The 23,045-nt window shown below is 38.6% G+C and overlaps 1 protein-coding gene and 1 non-coding gene across 2 annotated transcripts in view; one reads left to right on the top strand and one right to left on the bottom strand.

Annotated features, from left to right (window-relative positions):
* Nucleotides 1-1,687: 1,687 nt before the first annotated feature.
* LOC148548726 (uncharacterized) overlaps nt 1,688-23,045 on the bottom strand; it is a 94,345-nt gene continuing 72,987 nt past the window's right edge. Inside the window, exon 3 of the mRNA XM_088495654.1 lies at nt 1,688-1,744. Coding sequence (XP_088351780.1) covers nt 1,688-1,744 — 57 coding nt within the window. The remainder of the gene's footprint in view (nt 1,745-23,045) is intronic.
* LOC148548729 (small nucleolar RNA R71) lies at nt 15,394-15,497 on the top strand. The gene has a single exon (XR_015898591.1). It is a non-coding gene; the product is annotated as a small nucleolar RNA R71 (small nucleolar RNA).

Raw genomic sequence — 23,045 nt, 5'->3', positions numbered from 1 at the left:
TAGAGCCAAAGTTAGACCCCTAACTTTGGCTCAAACTTTTGGTCCAACTTTTGCTAACCTCAAAACCAGTTCAATTGGTTCACTTTGGTTCTTCTCCAAACTTCAAGAGCAATCAACCAAGGCCTCTTTCAACCCAATTCCACCAAGAGCAAAGGCCCAACTCAAGGCTTGAAGATCATTTGAAGAAAGTGTATAAATAGGATAGAATTCAAGTTCTTCGGAGAGCTTTCCTTTTGGAATTTTCATAATAGTTTTCGGAGAGCTTTTGATATTGAGTGAACTTTAATTTCTTTGTCTTGGGGAAGGAGAATTCACTTCTCTTCCTCTCAGTTTTATTGCTTTAAATTTCAATTACCATTGTCTTGGATTTTGGGTTGGAGAATTGAAGAAATTCTGTTTCAATCTCAACCTTGGATCTCTCTGTTTCTTTACTGTTAATTGAATTTAATTTCCGGTTAATTGCTCTTCATCTATTCTCTTTGCAATCTACAATTCCCTTGAAATTGTTCTTATTGGATCTAGGAAGGCATTGAGATCTAGACTTAGTTTTCTAGTCTCTGGGTCCTGAGATCCAAATCTCCAATTTACATTCTGTTTCTTGCTTTCCATGTTCATTTACTTTTCTGCTATAAGATCCGATCCAATCCCAATTCCCTTTTACTCTTCTGTTAGATGCAATTTAACTTTTCCTTGTTTAATTTCTGCAAATCCACGTCCCAATCCCCTTTACATTTCAAGCAATTTACATTCCTTGCACTTTAAGATTCCGCAATTTACATTTCTTGCACTCTAAGTTTCTGCTATTTAATTTCTTGTTCTTTAAGATTCAGCACTTTAATTCCCTGTTCTCTTTACTTCCATGCAATTTAATTTCTGCACATCACAAAACACTCAATCAAATCTTGATTCGCTTGACTAAATTAACCACTAAACTAAAATTGCTCAATCCTTCAATCCCTGTGGGATCGACCTCACTCCCGTGAGTTTTTATTACTTGATGCGACCCGGTGCACTTGCCGGTTAGATTTGTGTGTTTTGGGAGAAATTTATTTTTCACCAAAATACTCATCAATTATCAAAGCTCTGTGAGGGGGAAGGGTATCAACTATAGCCCTTCCAACATAAACAAGATGCTGATGGTGAAGCGAACAAGCTCTACCCAGAGCTATGATGAGAGAGTGAAGCAACTTGTTCCTGGATTTGACGAGATTCTGAACGAAATTTGTGTCCTCAATGTACAATGGATCAATGACAAAGATGGAATGCCAAATCAACTAAGGAGAAGAGACCTGTGCCCCCAAACTAGAGGGTGGCTAGACTTTTTGAGGAGATCCCTTAACCCCACCTCCAACATTTCGGAGGTCAGTTTGGAAAGAGTTGTACTCATCTACAGCATCATGAAAAGGGAAAATGTCAATGTGGGGGAGATGATTGCCAACAACATTCATAGGGTATTGAAGAGCACAAAGGACAGCACAAGACTTGCATTCCTAAGCATCATTCAGAAGCTTTGTAATGAGGCTGGACTGGAGAAAGTAATTGATGAAACATTGGTGGAGCAGGACAACCCAATCACAGCCAAAAAGATGGAGAACGTGGTGGCCATCAACCCATTACAGAGAGCAAGGGAGCACAGGGCTCATGTGCCAAGGGCATAAGGTCCACCACAACATGAAGAGGCTTTTGTTCAACCACCATATCTACCACTTCCAACACCATTTCCACAATTCCCTGAAGGTTTCAACTGGGAGGAGATGCAAGGAAATATTCACCAAATGCAAGGAGATATCAACCATCTGAAAGAGGATGTGACTCAAATAAGGGAGCAACAAAAGCAATGGGACCAAATGCAAGAAAGTATTCAGCAACTCCAAGGGAGTATGGAGTATATGAAGGAGCAACAAGGATAATTCCACTGGGGAAAGATGCAGGGTAGCCTCAACACAATCATGGAGTAAAATCGAGTGCAACAGAGGAACCTTGCTGAATTTAGGCATCTCTATAAGGCTAGAACCACTTCAAAGAGGCAGTATAATATAAACACACAAGCAAAGCTGAATCACTTGTGTAATGTTGTGGCTGCCTTGAACCCAGGCTATCCAATATTCATGCAAGAAATGGAGGAATTGAGTGCTAGGCAAGAAGAGATACTAGCCAAGCACAAAGAGGATGAAAGAGTTTATATGAGGAGTGATGACAAGTCATCTTAGCCTAGTTTCACTAGTCTTTTTCTTTAGTTTTCAATTGAATTATGCACTTTCTTGAGCCATAAGCAAGCCAATTGGGTAGATTTTCATGTTTCCTTTGATTTAATCAACTATGTATGAATTAATGCAATTTCATGAGGTTTTATGCTATAATTGTCACATATTATGAAAGAATGAATATCTCATGATTTTGAGCATAGCTTTGATGTGTTTGGTTGATTAATGATAGGTGAAGAAAGCTTGGAGAAAGGTTGAAGCAAGAAGGAATGGTTAGGAGGAAGAGAGGACAAAAAGTTTGAGCAAAAGTTTGCCTCAAACTTTAGCTCAAACTTTTGTGCTAACTTTTGGGCAAAAAGTTGGAGCAAAAGTTAGCCTCAAACTTTTTGGCTAACTTTTGGGCAAAAAGCTGGAGCAAAAGTTAGCCTCAAACTTTTTGGCTAACTTTTGGCATCACAAATCAACACCCTGGAGACCAAAAGTTTACGCCAACGTTAGCCCCTAACTTTTTGGTTAACGTTGGCACATGAAAAACACACCCTGGAGAGCAAAAGTTTGTGCCAACGTTAGCCTCTAACTTTTTGGCTAACGTTGGCGCCATGAGTGTGCAAGGGGAGGCCAACGTTGGAGCAAAAGTTAGGGTGGCTGATGTGAAAAGTTGGAGTAAAAGTTAGCCTCAAACTTTTACTCCAACTTTTACTCAAGCTTTCATGATTCCAACCCGATTCAATTCGGTTCTTCTCCAAACTCCAAGAGCAATCAACCAAGGCCTCTATTAACCCAATTCCATCAAGAGCAAAGGCCCAATTGAAGGCTTGAAGACCATTTGAAGAAAGTGTATAAATAGCATAGGATTTAAGTTTTTATAGAGCTTCCCTTTTTAGTTTTCATATAGAGCTTTCTTTTCTGGTTTGATTGGGAATTCACTTTTACATTCTAGCATTGTTGTTTTAATTCAAGAGAATTGGGGAGGAGAATTGATATCTCTTCTTCCTTATTCTTGCCCAGCACTCTTTAATTTTCTTGCTTCGGATCTTGGGTGGAGAATTGAAGAACTTCTGTTTCAATCTCACCTTGGGATCTTGTTTAATTCTCTGCTTAATTGGATTTCAGTTTTGGTTAATTGCTTCTTCATCTACTTTCTTTGCAATTTACAATTTCTTTGCAATTGTTCTTGTTGGATCTAGGAAGGCATTGAGATCTAGACTTGGTTTTCTAGTCTCTTGGGTCCTGAGATCCGGATTTCCCATTTCCCATTTCCCATTCCCTGTTTACTGTTTTCATGCTCATTTACAATTCTGTTTTTAAGATCCGGTTCGATTCAAGACATCCTTTACTTCTCTGTTTGTTGCAATTTACTTTTCCTTGTTTAATTTCTGCAAATCCAACTCCCAATTCCCTTTACAATTCAAGCCATTTACATTTCTTGCACTTTAAGATTCTGCAATTTACATTTCTTGCGTTCTAAGTTTCTGCCATTTAATTTCTTGCTCTTTAAGATTTAGCACTTTAAATTCCAGTTCTCTTTAATTTCATGTAATTCACCCATTTCCTTTACTTTCTATGCAATTTAAATTCTGCAAATCACAAATCTCTCAACCAAATCTTGATTCGCTTGACTAAATCAACCACTAAACTAAAATTGCTCAATCCTTCAATCCCTGTGGGATCGACCTCACTCCCATGAGTTATTATTACTTGATGCGACCCGGTGCACTTGCCGGTTAGATTTGGGTGTTTTGGAGAAATTCGTTTCTTCCACAAAAATATCCCATCAAGGAGGCTAGGCTTTTGGAAGCCAAGAGACACCCCTGCGCAAGAAGGAGCCTCCAAGAAGAAGGATGGTGATGAATCTTCCTCCAAGAAAAAGGATAAAAGGAAAGGGCCTATGCAGTGAAGCTGCTCCAAGACACAAGGTTGTTGAGTCTTATGGTTAAAAATATCATTTCTGAATCTTTACTTGAGAGTTTGCATTAATAGTTAGTTGTTGTTTGGTTTCTTATGTTTTAAAGTCTTTTTATGAGTCCTTTATGTTTATGTTTGAGAAAGAAAATGCTTTGTTTGTCAAGTTTCATCACATCAATAATAAAAGTAGTATGTTTCCATAAAAACCAATGATGAATTGTTGCAAAAGTAAGAGAAAGAGACTAAGACCCAAGTGAGGTAATCCAAAATTAAAAGATGAGGAACAAAGTGTGTAATCATGAATGAAATTCTGGAAATGTGCAGACCATGATGAACAATTAGACATAAAGGATTAAACAAGTAAATGATAAGTATGACCCTTGAATATCCATAGAACCAAGAAGTAGTAAGCAAAAGACCCAAGGCTCTGAGCTTTAAATACCAGGATTTAAAGAAAGAAACAACTAGCTCAAAGAGCCAAGATCCTAGTATATGCTTGTGGTGAAGATGTGTCAAGAAGAGAGACTTGAGAAAGTAAATTTTTAAGGGTGTTTTAACACCTAGTACCCTAAAACCAACTGGTGTGGGAGTGCTAATTGAAAGCTTAATCTAAAGGGTCGTCTTGAGACAAAACACTTAGAGTCGTGGTCAATCAAATAGCAATAAAAGGGAAGTGAAAAGAAAAGAACAATCAAAAGAAAAACAAGAACAATTCTTACTACTTCAAGGTGACAATCAATAGAAAGGGATCTAAAGGCTAGCACTTAAAAAGAATCCTCAAAGGTTAAGAGTTCATTGTGGTATAGACATAATAAGGATCATGCATGAGTTGATACTTAGCTTTTATCTTTAATTGAGGACATATTCTTATAAGGGTCCAGTCTCAATCCATTAAGAATAATTCACATCGATTTGCTTGGGGACAAGCAAAGCTTAAGTTTGGTGTTGTGATGACTTGCATCGTCTACCTCTTTCTCATATCTAAAAGGGCCATAAAAAGATTTTAATCTCATTCAATCAATGCAATTTCATGAGTTAAATGATGAATATTATGGTACATTGCTTTGAAATGAGTTTTGTTTGAATTCCAGGTGAAAAGAGCAACAAAAGAAGAAGGAAACAAGAAGAGTGTGCTGGGCGTGTGTGCTGGGCATGTCACTTGGTACAAACGCCAGCAAATTCAATGGGCGTGGCATGCCAGCAAAGGAGCGTGGCACGCTAGTTGACAATTCCAGAGAAGCAAAGTGAAAGAATTACAATGGGCGTGGCATGCCAGGGCCAGCGTGGCACGCCAACTATACTTTCCAGAAGAAGACCCTTGATGCTTTACTATGGGCATGGCACTCCAACTATGTTTTCGAGAGAGGCATCATTGGAGCTCTACTATGGGCATGGCATGCCAGGGCCAGGCATGGCATGCCAACTACACTTTTCAAAGAGCACTTTTTGAAGACCATAAAGGGGCGTGGCACGCCAGCTCCATTATAACTACTAGGCGTGGCATGCCAGTGTTGTTTTCCAGAGAAGAAGGATGAAGCCCTATCAAAGGCGTGGCACGCCAACTACTAGGCATGGCATGCCAATATTATTTTCTAGAGAACAAGGATGAAGTGCTTACAATGGCGTGGCATGCCAAACACGGGCATGGCACGCCAGTTCAAGATTCCAGAGAAGCTGGGCAAAGGAAAGACCCTTGGGCGTTCCACTTGAGTTTGAAGGCGTGGCACGCCAGGCTAGCTGAGCAGAGGAAAGACCCTGGGTGTGCCACTTGGACTCAAAGGCATGGCACGCCAGGTTAGTTAGGTGAAGGTGGCATGCAACTTAGAAGCTAGGCGTGGCGCGCCCAGCCAAGCTGAGGAGCTAGGTGTGGCACGCCACTCAAACGCCAGTCACACAACAGGCACATGGTTCATTTTATGAGTTTTTCCTTTCTCTTTTTAGTTGTAATTTTCTTTTCTCTTTTGTACTTTTTAATTCTAGTGATAGGAAGTAGTATATATACCCCCTAGAAGTACTGAAAAGGGGGTTGGGTGGATTGAAGAGTTAGTTTAGGGTTTTTAGTTTTGACTTCACTTCATCTCTTCCATCTCTTGTACTTTTTTTTAAGCTATTAGTAGCTAAATTCCCTCTTATTAGGAGAGGGAGCTCTGTTATACTTGATGGATTAATGATAGTGAATTTCTTCTTCTCTTCATTTTCTCTTTGATTTGCTAGAGGGAATTTTGTTCTTCATGCTAGTGTTCAATAATCTTGGGAAAGAGGTTGAATGAAAAATGGTTTTCATGGAAACCTTGGAAAAGGAAACATGAAACCATACTTGAAATCCATTCTCACACTTGAGGAGATATGGGTTTTGGGATTGGATATGGTGACATATAATCCACCAACTAATTGGATCTATGAGGATGTGTGGTATAATCAGGGACCAAGCTTATCTCTCTTCATAAGCAATTAGACCAAGGAATTGGCTGATTATCAAGATCTAAGAGATTGAATCACCAAGGGATTGGGGTTCAATCAATCATGATTGACAAGAGGTCAATGAGTTGCATGATTGAAGATGAGATGATCTAGATTTAATACAAGGAGAGCAACATCTCCTAATCCCAATTAATTTCCCTTATTCTTATCTTCCCTATTCTTTATAGCTTTCTTTAATTTCTGTTATTACCCATTCTCCATTTACTATTCAGTCATTTATCTTGCAGCACTTTACATTCTTGTAATTTACTCTTCTGCACTTTGTTGCTTTCTTTTACTTTTAAGTCAATTACATTTCTGTAAATTTAGAATTCTGCACTAAACAATCTCTATTGCTTAGCTTGACTAATTCTGCCCCTTGCGTTTTCGCAATCCACGCGTGCGCGTACAGTGCGCGTGCGCGTGGATGAAGATATCCAAATCTTTGGCTTTTTCATGTGTTCTCCACTTTGCATGCTTTCCTCTTCACTCCTTTGATTCATGCCTAGCCCTTTTCAACCTGAAATCACTTAACAAACAAATTAAGGCATCTAGTGGAATCAAGGGTGAATTGAATTTAGCTAATTAAGGACCTAGAAAGCATGTTTTCACACTTAAGCACAATTAAAGGAGAAGTTATAAAACCATACTATTTCATTGGGTAAATGTGGGTTAAAAGGTTATAAAATTCCCTAAATCAAGCACAAGATAAACCCTACAAATGGGGTTTATCACGTACGCGTGGATGGTTCTTTTTTTTTTCAAAAATTTTTCTTTGTTTTTGCACCAAACCAAACCTTCGAAACCTCTAAACAGCTACCCAAATACTATAAAACCTTATTTAACATACCAAACTACCAAATAAACTCAACAAAAATCAATCAAAACATGAAATTAAACTACTTTGGCCAATATTTACAAAAGAGAAAATGAAAAAATTTTACCATGGTGGGGTGTCTCCCACCTAGCACTTTTGTTTATTGTCCTTAAGTTGGACTTATGGGGAGCTCCTCTCAAGGTGGCTTGTTGATGCCAGGGAATTTTGGCCAGTTTCACTGACCTTTTTTTTACTGTTTTTAGGGTAGTTTCATGCATTTCCTTAGGAAATAAGCTAGTTTTGGGTACATATTCACTTACATCTTGATTCAAGCATACATTGTGCACTTTACATGATTTCATGAGGATTTTGCATGAATTTAAGGACAAATTGAATGTTGCATTTCCCATGACTTGGACTAGAACTTTGATACACTTTATTGCTTGATTTCAGGACAAAGGAAGTAAAGAAGAACCACATTAGTGGCAAAGTTAGTTACACTAACGTTGACACTAACGTGGAATGGGAGTAACTTGCAAAGTTAATAAGAAAAGTCATTGCCAATAACGCTCTCGAAGCCATCATTGCCCACGTTAAGAGTCACGTTAACTAAGTTAACGTAAACTCTAACGTGGAAGAAAGGAAATGGAGCCAACGTTAGTGACACTTATCATTATCACTAACGTTGGACCAAGCTCATAAGTGGCCACATTAGTCACCACGTTAACTTAGTTAACGTGGCCTCTAACGTTAAGAAGAAAGGGGGGAAGTCAACGTTAGTGACATTCAACATTATCACTAACGTTGGCCAAGTCACATTAAGCCACGTTAACCTAGTTAACGTGGAAGCTAACGTGAGGAAACAAGGTGGTCGACAACATTAGTGATACCAAACATTGTCACTAACGTTCGAAGGAACCCACACAAGCCCCAATAAGCCACGTTAACTCCCACATTAACTTAGTTAACGTGGAAGTTAACGTGAAGAAGGGAGGTGACGCCAACGTTAGTGACACCCAACATTGTCACTAACGTTGGAAGGAGCCCACACATACCACCATGAGCCACGTTAACTCCCATGTTAACTTAGTTAACGTGGAAGCTAACGTGGATAAGGGAATGTTGAGCCAACGTTAGTGACACTCAACTTTGTCACTAACGTTGGAGATGGCTAGCATGGCCACGTTAGAAGCCACGTTAACCTAGTTAACGTGGACTCTAACGTGAGAATTAGGGGCACATTGGAACGTTAGTGACAATGGTAAGTGTCACTAACGTTCTCGAAGGTTGGCAAGCCTACGTTAAAAGAGCCACGTTAACTAAGTTAACGTGGATTCTAACATAGGGAAGGGGGAGAATCCTAAACGTTATTGGGAAAGTTGAGTCCCAATAACATGTGCAAAGGACATAGTGGAAACGTTAGTGGCAACGTTTGTGCCACTAACGTTGAGGTTAACGTGGCTCTTAACTTTGGTGAGGAACGTTAGTGAAAAAGGTGATTGTCACTAACGTTCTCGAACCCACATTTTTACTGAACGTTAACACCACTAACTTCCTGAGCTAAAAGTCTCTGCCCACTTCACACTTTCTCTCTGCAAGTAAAGCTAAGCCCAATGAAGAAGAAAACTGATTCAAACTCAAGATCCAAAGGCCCATACCCAAGTCTTGAAGAATAAACTAGAAGAACAGAAGAGTAGTATATATAGGAGTAGCTTTGAATTATTTTGGGAGTTGGAAATTATAGGGAGCCTCTTGGCATAGAACTACTCTCTGTATTTTACTTTCTCTGCACTTCTAGTTTCATCTTGTATTCTCCATCTTTGTTTTCATTTTCCAAAGCTATGAACAACTAAACCCCTTTCATTGGGTTAGGGAGCTCTGTTGTAATTTGATGGATCAATACTAGTTTTCACTATTCTTCTTCTCTCTTTTCTCTTGATTTTACTTGAAAGCTTTCGATCTTCATCCAATTGGGTAGTTATCTTGGAAAAGAAGCTATTCATACATGGATCTCTTCTGAACCTTGAAAGAGGAATGAAGAGATCATGCTAGAAATGCTTTCTCATGCTGGACTGATGTGCATAAACTTGTTATGCTACGATTTAGGAAATTGCACGATCGGCAAAATTCCTTCCGGCAAGTGCACCGGTTATCGTCAAGTAAAAACTCACAATAGAGTGAGGTCGAATCCCACAAGGATTGGTTGAGTGAGCAATTCGGATTAGAAGTATGTTCTAGTTGAGCGGAATCAAGATTTAGATGAGAATTGCGGAATGTAAAATTGCATGAATTAAAGAGCGAGAAGCTAAATTGCTGAAATTAAAAGGGATGGGGGTGATTGCATGAATTTAATTGCAGAATGTAAAGAGAAAGTGGTAGATCAGAAATGGGAATTCATTGGGTGTTAGGAGATATTGAGATCTCCGAATCAAAACAACTTTTATCCCTTCCTCAACCAATGCATTCATTGAATTTTGCTTGGCAATCTTATATGATTGGATCCCAATCCCTTGGCTCACCAATTCTCTCTAAAAACAAACAAATTCCCAATCCCTTGGTTTAAATGTTCATAAGAAGAGATGATGCTCGATCACTGATTATACCACACAGTTTCATAAACCACAATTTGGTAGGATTACATGTCACAATATCCATCCAAACCCCAATCCAATTCACTGTGAGAAAGCTTCTCTAGCATGAATCCTCCATTCCTTTCCCAAGGTTCCGAAGGATTCCAATTATGGGTAGTTTCTTTCCCAAGACAACTACCCAATGGAATTAGATCGAGAAGCTTTCTAACAAAATTCAAGAGAAAAGATTGAAGAAGAAGATAAAACTATTATTGATTCATTGAATTACAATAGAGCTCCCTAACCCAATGAAAGGGGTTTAGTGAGTCATAGCTCTGAATTCAATTACAAAACTAAAAGAAAATGATCCAAAGTTCTCCGTGTTTTTCTCCCCAAAAGTTCTGTGTAAAAATCCCCAACTAACTTAAATTCTATCCTATTTATACACTTTCTAAATTGAGCTTCTGTTGTGTTTCTTGGGCTTTGAGGCCTTTCCCTGAATTCCTTTTGCTTTGGGTTTATGGTCCATAATTCTGATGAGGCTGTGGTCCAATTCTGTAACATTCATTGAGCAAACTTAGTGATAAACAAGTAATGACACAAGACTCAACAAATTAAAGCTCCAGACTCATCAATTCTTCAGGCCCAATCCCATAAACCATGATATTCAATTGGGTTTCATACCATAATACGTTTAAGTTAATGTTTGTGCTCAAATGCTAACTTAAACTTCAATATATTTGGCCCAGAAACCCCTTTCAAAAAGTGGCATTTAAGTTGAAGTTTAAGTTTCAGTTTAAGGTTAAACTGAAACTTAAATGTGGAAATGGAAGAAAGCAACCCAGGAGTGTGAAATGTCGAACACGTTTAAGCTTCAGTTTAAGGTTAAACTGAAGCTTAAACGTGGAAATGAAGGAAGCAACCCTGGAGGAGCAATTGGGTCGAACACGTTTAAGCTTCAGTTTAAGGTTAAACTGAAGCTTAAACGTGGAAATGAGAAAGCAACCCTGGAGGAGAGAAATAGTCGAACACGTTTAAGCTCCAGTTTAAGGTTAAACTGGAGCTTAAACGTGGAATGCTCCTGGTGCCTTTCTTACTTCTGGCGTTTAACCTCCAGTTTAAGGTTAAACTGGAGGTTAAACGTGGAAATGCTTCTTTGGTGAGAATTTGTGTCGAACACGTTTAAGCTCCAGTTTAAGGTTAAACTGGAGCTTAAACGTGGAAATGCTCCCTTGGTGAAATTCTCATTCTGGCATTTAACTTCCAGTTTAAGGTTAAACTGGAGGTTAAACGCCAGTTCCAGCATTTCTTAGCCTTCATGATTCTGGCGTTTAAGCTCCAGTTTAAGCTTAAACTGGAACTTAAACTCCACATGTGATATTCAAGCTTCCTTTATTGATTTTGTTGCTTCCTTGCCTAGCCTCTTCTTCCCTGAAATCATCCAAACAATTGCATCAAAGTCTTGCAAAATTTCATGAGAAATCTTCCATTCATAGCATTCAAGTAATATAACTAAAAACTCATGGAATTTGCATCAAAATCATACTGTTTGGATGATTCATTGCTTTGTTATTCATTTAACCATTCTTGGTTACTTTAAGCTCAAGAAAATGCATAAAACAACTAAAACTAACAGAAAATGCTAGTGAAACTAGCCTAAGATGCCTTGGCATCACAACACCAAACTTAATACTTGCTTGTCCCTAAGCAAGTCCTGAGTTATTTGAGAAGAAAGTATGAAACAGAAAGCAATTACATTGGCTATATTAGCAAGCATTTGAAGTTCATCAGAAGGGTTTTATGCAGAAAGTTGCAGCATCACTTTTTCATTCTTATCAGGTAAGATTATCACTTTTTCATTGCATCCATCAAACACTGCTATGGCCTCTTGTTATTCTTATGTCCTTGGCACTTTTCTCTTCTTTGTTTTTCTTTTCTTTTTCTTAGAGCTCCTTTGCTCCTTGTTTGCTTAGTGTCATGTGTTGCACAAGCCTTTGGCATTTTCTTTTTCTTATCAGTGCACTACACATATCCACTACAGGCATTTTAGTTCACATTTCTTCTTGAGACATTGGTGCCTAGCACCTCTTTGTGTGACTAAATGTTTTGTATTTAGGTTGCTCTTGATAATGGACTTTTGGTTGATAATCCCGGGTTAGTTAACCCAAGTTACCAAGTGTTGAAACACTCCTCAGAACCTATTCATCCAAGCATATCCTTAATACATAAACACCACAGGCATTTGTCTCAGAAGTTCAAACCATTGGTGCCTAGCTTATTTTCTCAATTTTTTTGCTTTTTGGTTGCCCTTTTTCAGTGGCTTTTTCTTCTTCTTTTTCTTTCTTTTTCATGGCCAAAGACATTTATTCATCAAGATCCATAGACAGTTTTCAATTTCTACACAAAAAATGATAATTCTTCATTCTATTTTCAGTGATCTGACTAAACAATCAAGCATGCATACCACCACTTAATTCTACTTGATTTGTCACTAATTGAGCCAAGTTACTTTTGTTCAAACTTTTATTTTATTTTTGGAAACAGAACAAGCATGGCAAGCATTTGTTTAAGAAGGTGAAGTTATATCCAAACATCTAGGCATTCACTTTATTCAAAGCAATAAACAGACAAACATACTAGAAACTTCACATTCCAGAAAGATTCAACAATTACAGTTTAAACCAGAACAAGCATGATTTTGTTTGCCTTTTAAAGAATGGTCAAGGAACACCACCACCTTGTGAAATTTCTTGTTTTCTCTTTGTTGCCAGGAAACAATTTGATTTCTCCTTCTTCTCCTAGTTGTTGCTTCATGTTCTTTCTCAGATCCTTGTTTCCTTTCTTGCAAAGAGTGATGAAGTTGCTTGCTTCTCAAGCACTTGAGTGGTTAGCTCAACTATGTATGGGCAAGTGTCTGAGTCTTAAGTTGGTGTGTGAACACCAAACTTAGTTTCCTACTTACTCCTCTGCTCTTTGAGTCCTTGAATTCTCCTTGGAATGAAGTTGCTGCTAAGGATTTTAAGCATTCCTGTGATTGCTTAGAATGGTTGTTCCTTTCATATAATTCAAAGGTTGTTGTGTTCAGTTGATCTGTGTGGTGGAACACCAAACTTAGAGTCACACATTCCCCTTTGAATTATTGATCCACGAATTCATTGTTTGGTGTGAAACACCAAACTTAATTCTTTGCAATGCACAGAAACTACTTCACCTTTTTATTGAAACAAATAAAAGAAACAGCAAGGGAGTATTACCTCAGGTTGGGTTGCCTCCCAACAAGTGCTTCTTTAACGTCATTAGCTTGACGGTTGCCCCTTGTTAGGGTGGATTGTAGTGCTTGATGTCTTCTCCTCTCACTATGAAAACGTCCCCATTTGATTCCTTCATGACTTCTAAATGTTCCATAGAAAGAACTTTTCTGATTGTGAACACTTGAGGGAGCTGGGAAGGAATGGTTTTGAGGCCAGGTGGGATTGGCAGATAATGACTTGATATCACTTTATCTCCTGGAGAGAAACCTTCAGTGGGAATTTTCTTGTTTCTCCACCCTCTTGGCAATTTCTTTACAATTTTTCCCTTTCTCTTGAGGATTTCTTCATTGACCCTTATGCCAGGAGGATCCTTCTGATCTGTTTCTATTGATTCTTGTGGCTTTGACTCTTGCAATTCTTGTTTGCCTTCCAAGGACTGTTTCAGAATTTCAGCTGCTGGATTGCTTTCCTCCAAACACAGATGGCTACTATCATCCTTAGGCTTTTCAGGTTCTGGTTCAGGCTCAGATGCAGGTTTGAAAACATTGAAAATGAGCTGTTCATCATGTATTCTCAAAATTAGCTCTCCTTGTTCTACATCTATGAGCGCTCTAGCAGTGGCTAGAAATGGCCTTCCCAGAATGATAGGGTGTAGGTAGCTTTCCTCCATGTCCAAAATGACAAAGTCTGTGGGGAAGAAATAATTTCCCACTTTCACCAGCATATTCTCAACTACCCCTTCAGCTTGCTTCTGAGTTTTGTCAGCCAGTTGTATGATTACATCAGTGGATATCACCTCATTCAGTTGTAGCCTCTTCATAAGAGTCAGAGGCATCACATTTATGCTAGCTCCTAGATCACAGAATCCTTTGTCAATTTTTGTTTCCCCTATGATGCAGGGGATATGAAAACTTCCTGGGTCTGTTTTCTTAGAGACTATGTCCTTCTTGATGAGGGCACTGCATTCTTTGTTCATTATTACAGTTCGTCCTCCCTTCAAAACTCTTTTCTTGCTCAGCAATTCCTTTAAATACTTGATATGTGTAGGCATCTGCTGGAGAATCTCAAGAAAGGGAATATTGATATGGAGAGACTTAAATGTCTCTAAAAACCTTGAATAGGTTTTCCCTTTTTCACCTCCTCCTAACCTCTGAGGAAATGGTGCTTTTGGTTGGTATGTTTCCAGCATGCCTTTTTGCAGTTCCTTGGCTTGCTCAGTTTCACTTTCCTGCTTAGCTTCTTCCACACCTTCCATCAAGATTTCTGGCTCCTGTTCTGAGGGTCTGATTCTTTCTTCTTCTGAGACTTCCTTCAATATGGTGATGGCCTTGCATTCTTCCCATCTCACTCCCTTTTGTTCCCCTTTAGGATTCTTTTCTGTGTCACTAGGGAACACTGCAGTTGACTTGGGGGCCTGTTGAGATAGCTCTCCTACTTGAGACTCCATCCTCTTGAGTTTTTCACCATGGTTCCTTAAGGTAGATCTCACATCATCCCTAAAGCTTTTCAACTCACTTATGTCCTGACCCATGTTTGCAAGCGTTCCTTCTATCCTGTTTAATTGATCTTGAAATTGTTGGTTCGGATTAGGTTGGGTAGGTTGATTATTTTGGCCATGATATGATGGTTGGGAGTAAGTATTTTGTGTGGCTTGGTATGATCTTTGGTTGGAGTTTTGGTATGTGGAATTGTTATGTTGGTTATGGTTGTAAGGTTTGTGGTTTTGTGGTTGGGTTTGTTGGTTCCCCCACCCAAAGTTTGGGTGGTTTTTCCATCCTGGTTTGTAAGTGTTGGAATGTGGATCATATGATTGCCTTTGTTGGTTTCCCACATAGTTGGCCTCTTCCCAATCACCTCCTTCAGTGCTTACTTCCTCTTGATCTTGTGTGTGTATTGCAGCCACTTGCTTTGTTTCTAATTTCCTGGTGAGCTCTGCTAGTTGCTTGGCAAACACCTTGTTTTGGGCTAAAATTGTATCAACATGGTTCAGCTCCATGACTCCCTTAGTGTTGTGTCTCTCTGAAGCATAGTAGTACTCATTCTCAGCCACTGTCTCAATCACTTCAATGGCTTCTTCCACAGTCTTTTTCCTGTTTAATGAACCTCCTGATGAATGGTCTACAGCCTTCCTTGATTCATAAGAAAGTCCATCATAGAAAATATGCAATTGCACCCAGTCATGGAACATGTCTGGTGGGCATTTCCTTGTCAAATCCTTGAACCTCTCCCATGCCTCGTAGAGAGTTTCACCATCTTGTTGTCTAAAAGTCTGAACCTCAGATCGAAGCCTATTGACCTTTTGTGGGGGGTAGAAACGTGCCAGAAACTTGCTTTCCACCTCATCCCAGGTTGTTAGGCTCCCCCTTGGGAATGATTCCAGCCACTTAGCTGCCTTGTCCCTAAGTGAAAATGGGAACAAGAGCAGTTTATAGGTATCTTCCTGGACTCCATTGGACTTCACAGTGTCGCAAATTCTCAGGAATTTTGTGAGATGTTGGTTTGGATCTTCGTTAGCACTCCCACCAAATGAACAATGATCCTCCACAAGTGATATTAGCTGTGGTTTGAGTTCAAAATTGTTGGCCTGAATCGGTGGTTTCTGAATGCTGCTACCACAATTCCCAGAGGTTGGGTTTATGTATGAACTAAGAACCCTCCTCTCGGGAATGGCATTGTTTCCATCAGCTCTCTCATGGTTGTGAACTTCTCTATCCATGTTGAGATCTAGAGCTTCCTCAAAATTGTCCTCAGATTCTCCTTCAGATTCCTCTTCTCTCAGTACTCTCTTCCCTCTTGCTTCCCTTCTAAGTCTATGAAGGGTCCTCTCTGGTTCGGTATATGGAGGAGTTGATGTCTCTCCTCTCCTACCTGTCATACAAGAACACAGCATAGGCACCAAACAAGTGAAATACTCTTGGTTAATGGAAGAGTATGGTTAGAGCAGTTGAGGAATTAATTCAAATAGTTAGTGAGTCAGTGAGTTAGTTGCTTGAATTTAAAGGCATAAAGAAAGAAAGCATGTAACAGAGTGCAGAAATTAAAATTCAACAAGTAACTTGAACTGAATTAACAAAGCAAGAAAAATGCTCAATCTAGTTAACTTCCAATTTGAGAATTGTCAATCGAAAACCAATCCCCGGCAACGGCGCCATAAACTTGATGTGCATAAACTTGTTATGCTACGATTTAGAAAATTGCACGATCGGCAAAATTCCTTCCGGCAAGTGCACCGGTTATCGTCAAGTAAAAACTCACAATAGAGTGAGGTCGAATCCCACAAGGATTGGTTGAGTGAGCAATTCGGATTAGAAGTATGTTCTAGTTGAGCGGAATCAAGATTTAGATGAGAATTGCGGAATGTAAAATTGCATGAATTAAAGAGCGAGAAGCTAAATTGCTGAAATTAAAAGGGATGGGGGTGATTGCATGAATTTAATTGCAGAATGTAAAGAGAAAGTGGTAGATCAGAAATGGGAGTTCATTGGGTGTTAGGAGATATTGAGATCTCCGAATCAAAACAACTTTTATCCCTTCCTCAACCAATGCATTCATTGAATTTTGCTTGGCAATCTTATATGATTGGATCCCAATCCCTTAGCTCACCAATTCTCTCTAAAAACAAACAAATTCCCAATCCCTTGGTTTAAATGTTCATAAGAAGAGATGATGCTCGATCACTGATTATACCACACAGTTTCATGAACCACAATTTGGTAGGATTACATGTCACAATATCCATCCAAACCCCAATCCAATTCACTGTGAGAAAGCTTCTCTAGCATGAATCCTCCATTCCTTTCCCAAGGTTCCGAAGGATTCCAATTATGGGTAGTTTCTTTCCCAAGACAACTACCCAATGGAATTAGATCGAGAAGCTTTCTAACAAAATTCAAGAGAAAAGATTGAAGAAGAAGATAAAACTATTATTGATTCATTGAATTACAATAGAGCTCCCTAACCCAATGAAAGGGGTTTAGTGAGTCATAGCTCTGAATTCAATTACAAAACTAAAAGAAAATGATCCAAAGTTCTCCGTGTTTTTCTCCCCAAAAGTTCTATGTAAAAATCCCCAACTAACTTAAATTCTATCCTATTTATACACTTTCTAAATTGAGCTTCTGTTGTGTTTCTTGGGCTTTGAGGCCTTTCCCTGAATTCCTTTTGCTTTGGGTTTATGGTCCATAATTCTGATGAGGCTGTGGTCCAATTCTGTAACATTCATTGAGCAAACTTAGTGATAAACAAGTAATGACACAAGACTCAACAAATTAAAGCTCCAGACTCATCAATTCTTCAGGCCCAATCCCATAAACCATGATATTCAATTGGGTTTCATACCATAATACGTTTAAGTTAATGTTTGTGCTCAAATGCTAACTTAAACTTCAATATATTTGGCCCAGAAACCCCTTTCAAAAAGTGGCGTTTAAGTTGAAGTTTAAGTTTCAGTTTAAGGTTAAACTGAAACTTAAATGTGGAAATGGAAGAAAGCAACCCAGGAGTGTGAAATGTCGAACACGTTTAAGCTTCAGTTTAAGGTTAAACTGAAGCTTAAACGTGGAAATGAAGGAAGCAACCCTGGAGGAGCAATTGGGTCGAACACGTTTAAGCTTCAGTTTAAGGTTAAACTGAAGCTTAAACGTGGAAATGAGAAAGCAACCCTGGAGGAGAGAAATAGTCGAACACGTTTAAGCTCCAGTTTAAGGTTAAACTGGAGCTTAAACGTGGAATGCTCCTGGTGCCTTTCTTACTTCTGGCGTTTAACCTCCAGTTTAAGGTTAAACTGGAGGTTAAACGTGGAAATGCTTCTTTGGTGAGAATTTGTGTCGAACACGTTTAAGCTCCAGTTTAAGGTTAAACTGGAGCTTAAACGTGGAAATGCTCCCTTGGTGAAATTCTCATTCTGGCGTTTAACTTCCAGTTTAAGGTTAAACTGGAGGTTAAACGCCAGTTCCAGCATTTCTTAGCCTTCATGATTCTGGCGTTTAAGCTCCAGTTTAAGCTTAAACTGGAACTTAAACTCCACATGTGATATTCAAGCTTCCTTTATTGATTTTGTTGCTTCCTTGCCTAGCCTCTTCTTCCCTGAAATCATCCAAACAATTGCATCAAAGTCTTGCAAAATTTCATGAGAAATCTTCCATTCATAGCATTCAAGTAATATAACTAAAAACTCATGGAATTTGCATCAAAATCATACTGTTTGGATGATTCATTGCTTTGTTATTCATTTAACCATTCTTGGTTACTTTAAGCTCAAGAAAATGCATAAAACAACTAAAACTAACAGAAAAATGCTAGTGAAACTAGCCTAAGATGCCTTGGCATCATGGACCAAATTGGGTTTGGATGGATATGTGACTATAATCCTCTCAACACTTGATTTGGGAAATGCATGTGGTATAATCAGTGACCATACTTCATCTCTTCTCATGAGCAATTGACCAAGGAATTGGCTATTGATCAAAATTTGAGAGATTGAATTACAAGAAATTGTAATTCAATCACTTAAGACTGCCAAGGAGATCAATGAGTGCATTGATTGAGGAAGAGATGAAAATGAAATTGATCCGGAGAATGCAACATCTCCTAAGCCCAATGAACCCCCTATTTCTGATCTTACCCATTCTCTTTAATTTCTATTACTTACTTTTATGAGCAATTCCCCCATTCCCATTTACAATTCTGCAATTTACTTTCAGTCATTTACTTTCAGTCATTTACTTTCAATTCTTTAATTCTAGCATTTACTTTTTCTGTCATTTACCTTTCCGCCATTTTATTTTCTGCAATTCTAAACTCAAATCTTGGATTCGCTCAACTAGAACATTCCTCTAATTAAAGTTGCTTGATCAATCAATCCTTGTGGGATTCGACCTCACTCTATTGTGAGTTTTTACTTGACGACAAATTTGGTACACTTGCCGAAGGAAATTTGTTGAGAGACAAGTTTTTCGTGCATCACTTGTGCTTGAATTCTTTTTGGAACTCCCACCAATGCTTGGTTCTCCATTGTGCCCCAAGATTTCTCATGAGTTGCACCAAGTCTTGATGGAGTTCTTCACAAGCTTAGGGCTCCTAAAGCCGATCCGCTTCTTGTAATCCTAGATCCCACACTTTATTTTCACACTCGTCTTGAAGTTGATCATTATTAGTCCATCCGAGCAGCAAGTAAGGTGAATTCTCAATAAAGTGACCAACAATCCTCCTAGACCCACCTAGTTGAGTAATACTCCAACCTTTATATTTCATGTTTGATGTGTCAACACTAATGAGCCTTGATTTGCAACGCTAACCACAAAATATTTTTCGCTTACGTTTCACCCCCACAAAGTTCCCTAAGTTGGCCATCCATTTCAAGCAATCCATATTCAAGTGGGATAATAAAGCTAATAGAAATGAATTTCACCCACTCAAATGAAGGAGTAGATGGTAACCTAGGCAAAGATGCTTCTAAGGGTCGTGACAAAGCATATCCAACTCCTGTCCTTCTCTTCCTAAGGACTCCCACCTCTTCACAAGTTTTCTCAAATGTAATCCTTTGTTCAACAATTTATCTAAGCCTTTTCCCTTACTCAAATCATAATTGGGAGGGTGAGAAAAATTTACCTCCACAACGCTTTCAAATCCACCGGGAAAAGGTTCTTCATGCTCAAAGGATTCCTCACCACTAAGACTTGATGCTTGATCTTCATCACCAAGGGAACTCGATTTTCGCTCTATCCCATCCAAGTCTTCATATGGAATATGCTTTGGAGGTTGTGCACATACCTCCTTAGCAACAAATTCAATCTTCTTAGAGGGGTTTTCTTCAACTCTAAGTTCCCATGGAGGCTCCGCATCTTCTAAGTCTTCAACCACTTCTTCCTTGTCTTCATCAATGGTAGCTTCCTCTAATTGTTCCAACACTAAGCAATATTTCTCATCATCCAATCTCTCCTTCATGTTATGCTCTTCCTTGGATCCTTTACATGTAGCCATGGGAGTTCCTTGAGTTCCCAAGCATTGGGATGCTAACCGGTTTACCACCTCGTCTAAGGCGGCCGTGAAATTTTGTACATCCCATTTCATCTCCGCTTGTCCTTAAAGAAGAACACCAAGGATGTCATCCATTGGAGGTTGGGATGGATGAGAAGGTTCATTATCTTGGGGAAAGGGTTTATAATAGGAAGGTGAGTCATCATAATAAGGATGTGGTGGTTCCATGTTCTCCATTTGTTCTTCTTATTGCTCAACACACTCCAATTCATTATTCTCAAGTTGATATTCCACAATCCCCTTCAAACTACCCTCTTCGATTGTTCTCCCGCAATCATTCGTGGACATGTGGTATGAGTCCCATGCATCTAACTTTTGACGGACGGTTGCTTGAAGCCGATCCATGGTTTCCTTGAGAGATGGACATTGATATTCTTCCATGGAGGGTTGTGGTAGGAGATAGAATTCATCTTGAGGTTGAGAATTTGTGTACATTGGAGGTGGCTCATCTTGGTCATAGTATAGAGGAGGTGGTTCTTGGAAGTATTGAGGTTGGAATGGTGGTGGTTCTATATGTGGCTCATATGGCTCAATTGTGGCAAGGTATGAGAACTAGAAGTCCTATCCTAGTTATCCTCCTCAATTGTGGTGAGAATTGTCCATTGCTCCCACTTAGTTAACCTCTAACTATGATGGAAAGTCAAATGGATGAATTAACTTGATTCCACAAGTCCTAGCCTAATCATGATGAAAGACTAGCTTTAGTGGCATCCAAGTTAATTAGCAACTTCTAATTATCAATCAACAAAGGAGTTTGATAACTCAAGAGTCACCAATTACTCTACCTAGGCCAAGAGGAGAAAAATCTATTCTACAATCCAACCAAGCATTTTGTCAAACACTTGGAAGGCATCTACACTACTCAATTGCAAGGAATTAACAACAATAAAGCAAATCAACAATAAAGCAAATCAACAATAAAGAAAATCAAAACATGAATTGCATAAAAAGGAAAATGGAGGAACAAAAATGCATCAACATAAAAGTAAAGAATTACAAGAATTGAATGCTAAACTAGAGAGAGAAAAGGTAAAGAAGAAGAAATTGCAAAGGAAAAGTAAATCAAAGCATGAAATTAATCTAGATCTAAGAAATTCTAATCTAGATCTAATCTCATCCTAATTCTAGAGAGAAGTGAGAGCTTCTCTCTCTAGAAACTAACTTTCCCTCCAAAACTAAACTAAACTAAACTAATTGGTCACTAATTGGTTCATCCCTCTTTAATCCTTGGGTTAAATATTATCAAAAATGAGTTGGATTTGGCCCAAGATGCTTCAGAAATCGCTGGCCACGAGTTGCCTTTAGTGACTCACATGCAACATTCTATGCGTACATGTACATCACGCGTACGCATCCCTAAACGCCAAGAAAATATGGCAGATTTTATATTATTTTGAAGCTCCGGATGTTAGCTTTCCAACGCAACTAGAACTGCCTCATTTGGACCTCTGTTGCTCAAGTTATGACCAATTAAGTGCGAAGAGGTCAGGATAGACAGTAGTTCTGGACCCAGTTTTCGTCCCAGAAACACAGACTAGGGCCAGGGGACAAGCAGAGACTCAAGATACATTCACTTTTACACAATTTTAGTTTTTAGCTTTGAATCTTAGAAAGAAAACTACTACTTCTTCGAGGGTTCTTCACATTCATAGTTTTCTAGTATTATGCGTTTGATTAGGATATTGAGAAGAGTTACTACCTCCGTTTGAAGTCTTTGCCATTACATTTTGCTTTCTTATTTCCTTTCTCTTTTACTTTTCATTCACTTTATTCAGAGTTACATATGGATATCTTCGATTTTAGAAAGAATTAATGCAAAGAGTTATTTTTACCTTTAATTAATTTTCTGTTATTATTTTATTTAAATTACCATGTCTTCTTTTCATTCCCTTTATATGTTTATGAAAATGGCATTCATGTCAATGGAATAGACTCCCAACTTGACTTGGGAGTTGATTAAAAGGAGACCCTTGAGTTGGAATACTCAATTGTTAATTGGAAATTGGAAGTTGTTGGCTGGCTCTCTAGTCACTAATGCTAATCCTTCTATAGGAGAGGATTAGGACTTGTGAATCGGAGTTGGTTTAGTTACTTGACTTTCCTTTATTCGGTCAGGGATAACTAAGTAGAAACAACAACCTCTTACCATTACACTTGGGAAAATTCAACAAGGATAGAACTTCCAATTAATCTTCTCCCAGTCAAGGCTTTTTATTTCAAATATATAAAACTTCTTGTTAATTTTCATTGCTTTAATTAATAATTATTTTATTTTCCCGTTCTCCAACTCTAAAAATTTCCAGAAAATTCCTGGCCAATAAATAGCACTCTTTTGTCAACTCGTTGGGAGACGACCTAGGAATTTTACTCCCAATATTTTATTCTTAAATTGTGACAACTCTTTTTAAATTCATAAGCAGAATTTTTGTTGGTTAAGAACTGTACTTGCAACGCTATTTTCACTATGAATTATTAATCGGCAATTTTCTGCCCGTCAATTTTTGGCGCCATTGCTGGGAAGTTGCAACAGTGTGCTAAATTATTGGTTGGTGTAAATATTTTTAAATTTACATATTTGCATATTTTATTTTATTTTATTACCATGAGCTGTATGTTTCTTTCATTGAATGACGCGTTCACTACCTGATCCAAGCTTAGCCGAGTTTGATCCTGAAATCGAAAGAACTATTTCACATATTAGGCGAGCTCGGTGTCGGTTAGCCTTTGAGGGTGGTGAAGTGGTTACTACCAATTCACCAGTATTTTTTGAAGGCGAATCTAAAGTGCCATTTGAGGCAGA

Source organism: Arachis ipaensis, chromosome B8, assembly GCF_059453495.1.
Source record: "Arachis ipaensis isolate K30076 ecotype BB chromosome B8, ASM5945349v1, whole genome shotgun sequence".
In the NCBI taxonomy this organism is placed as follows: domain Eukaryota; kingdom Viridiplantae; phylum Streptophyta; class Magnoliopsida; order Fabales; family Fabaceae; genus Arachis; species Arachis ipaensis.
The sequence above is the reverse complement of the archived record's forward strand: the minus strand, read 5'-3'. Positions and strand labels throughout refer to the sequence as shown.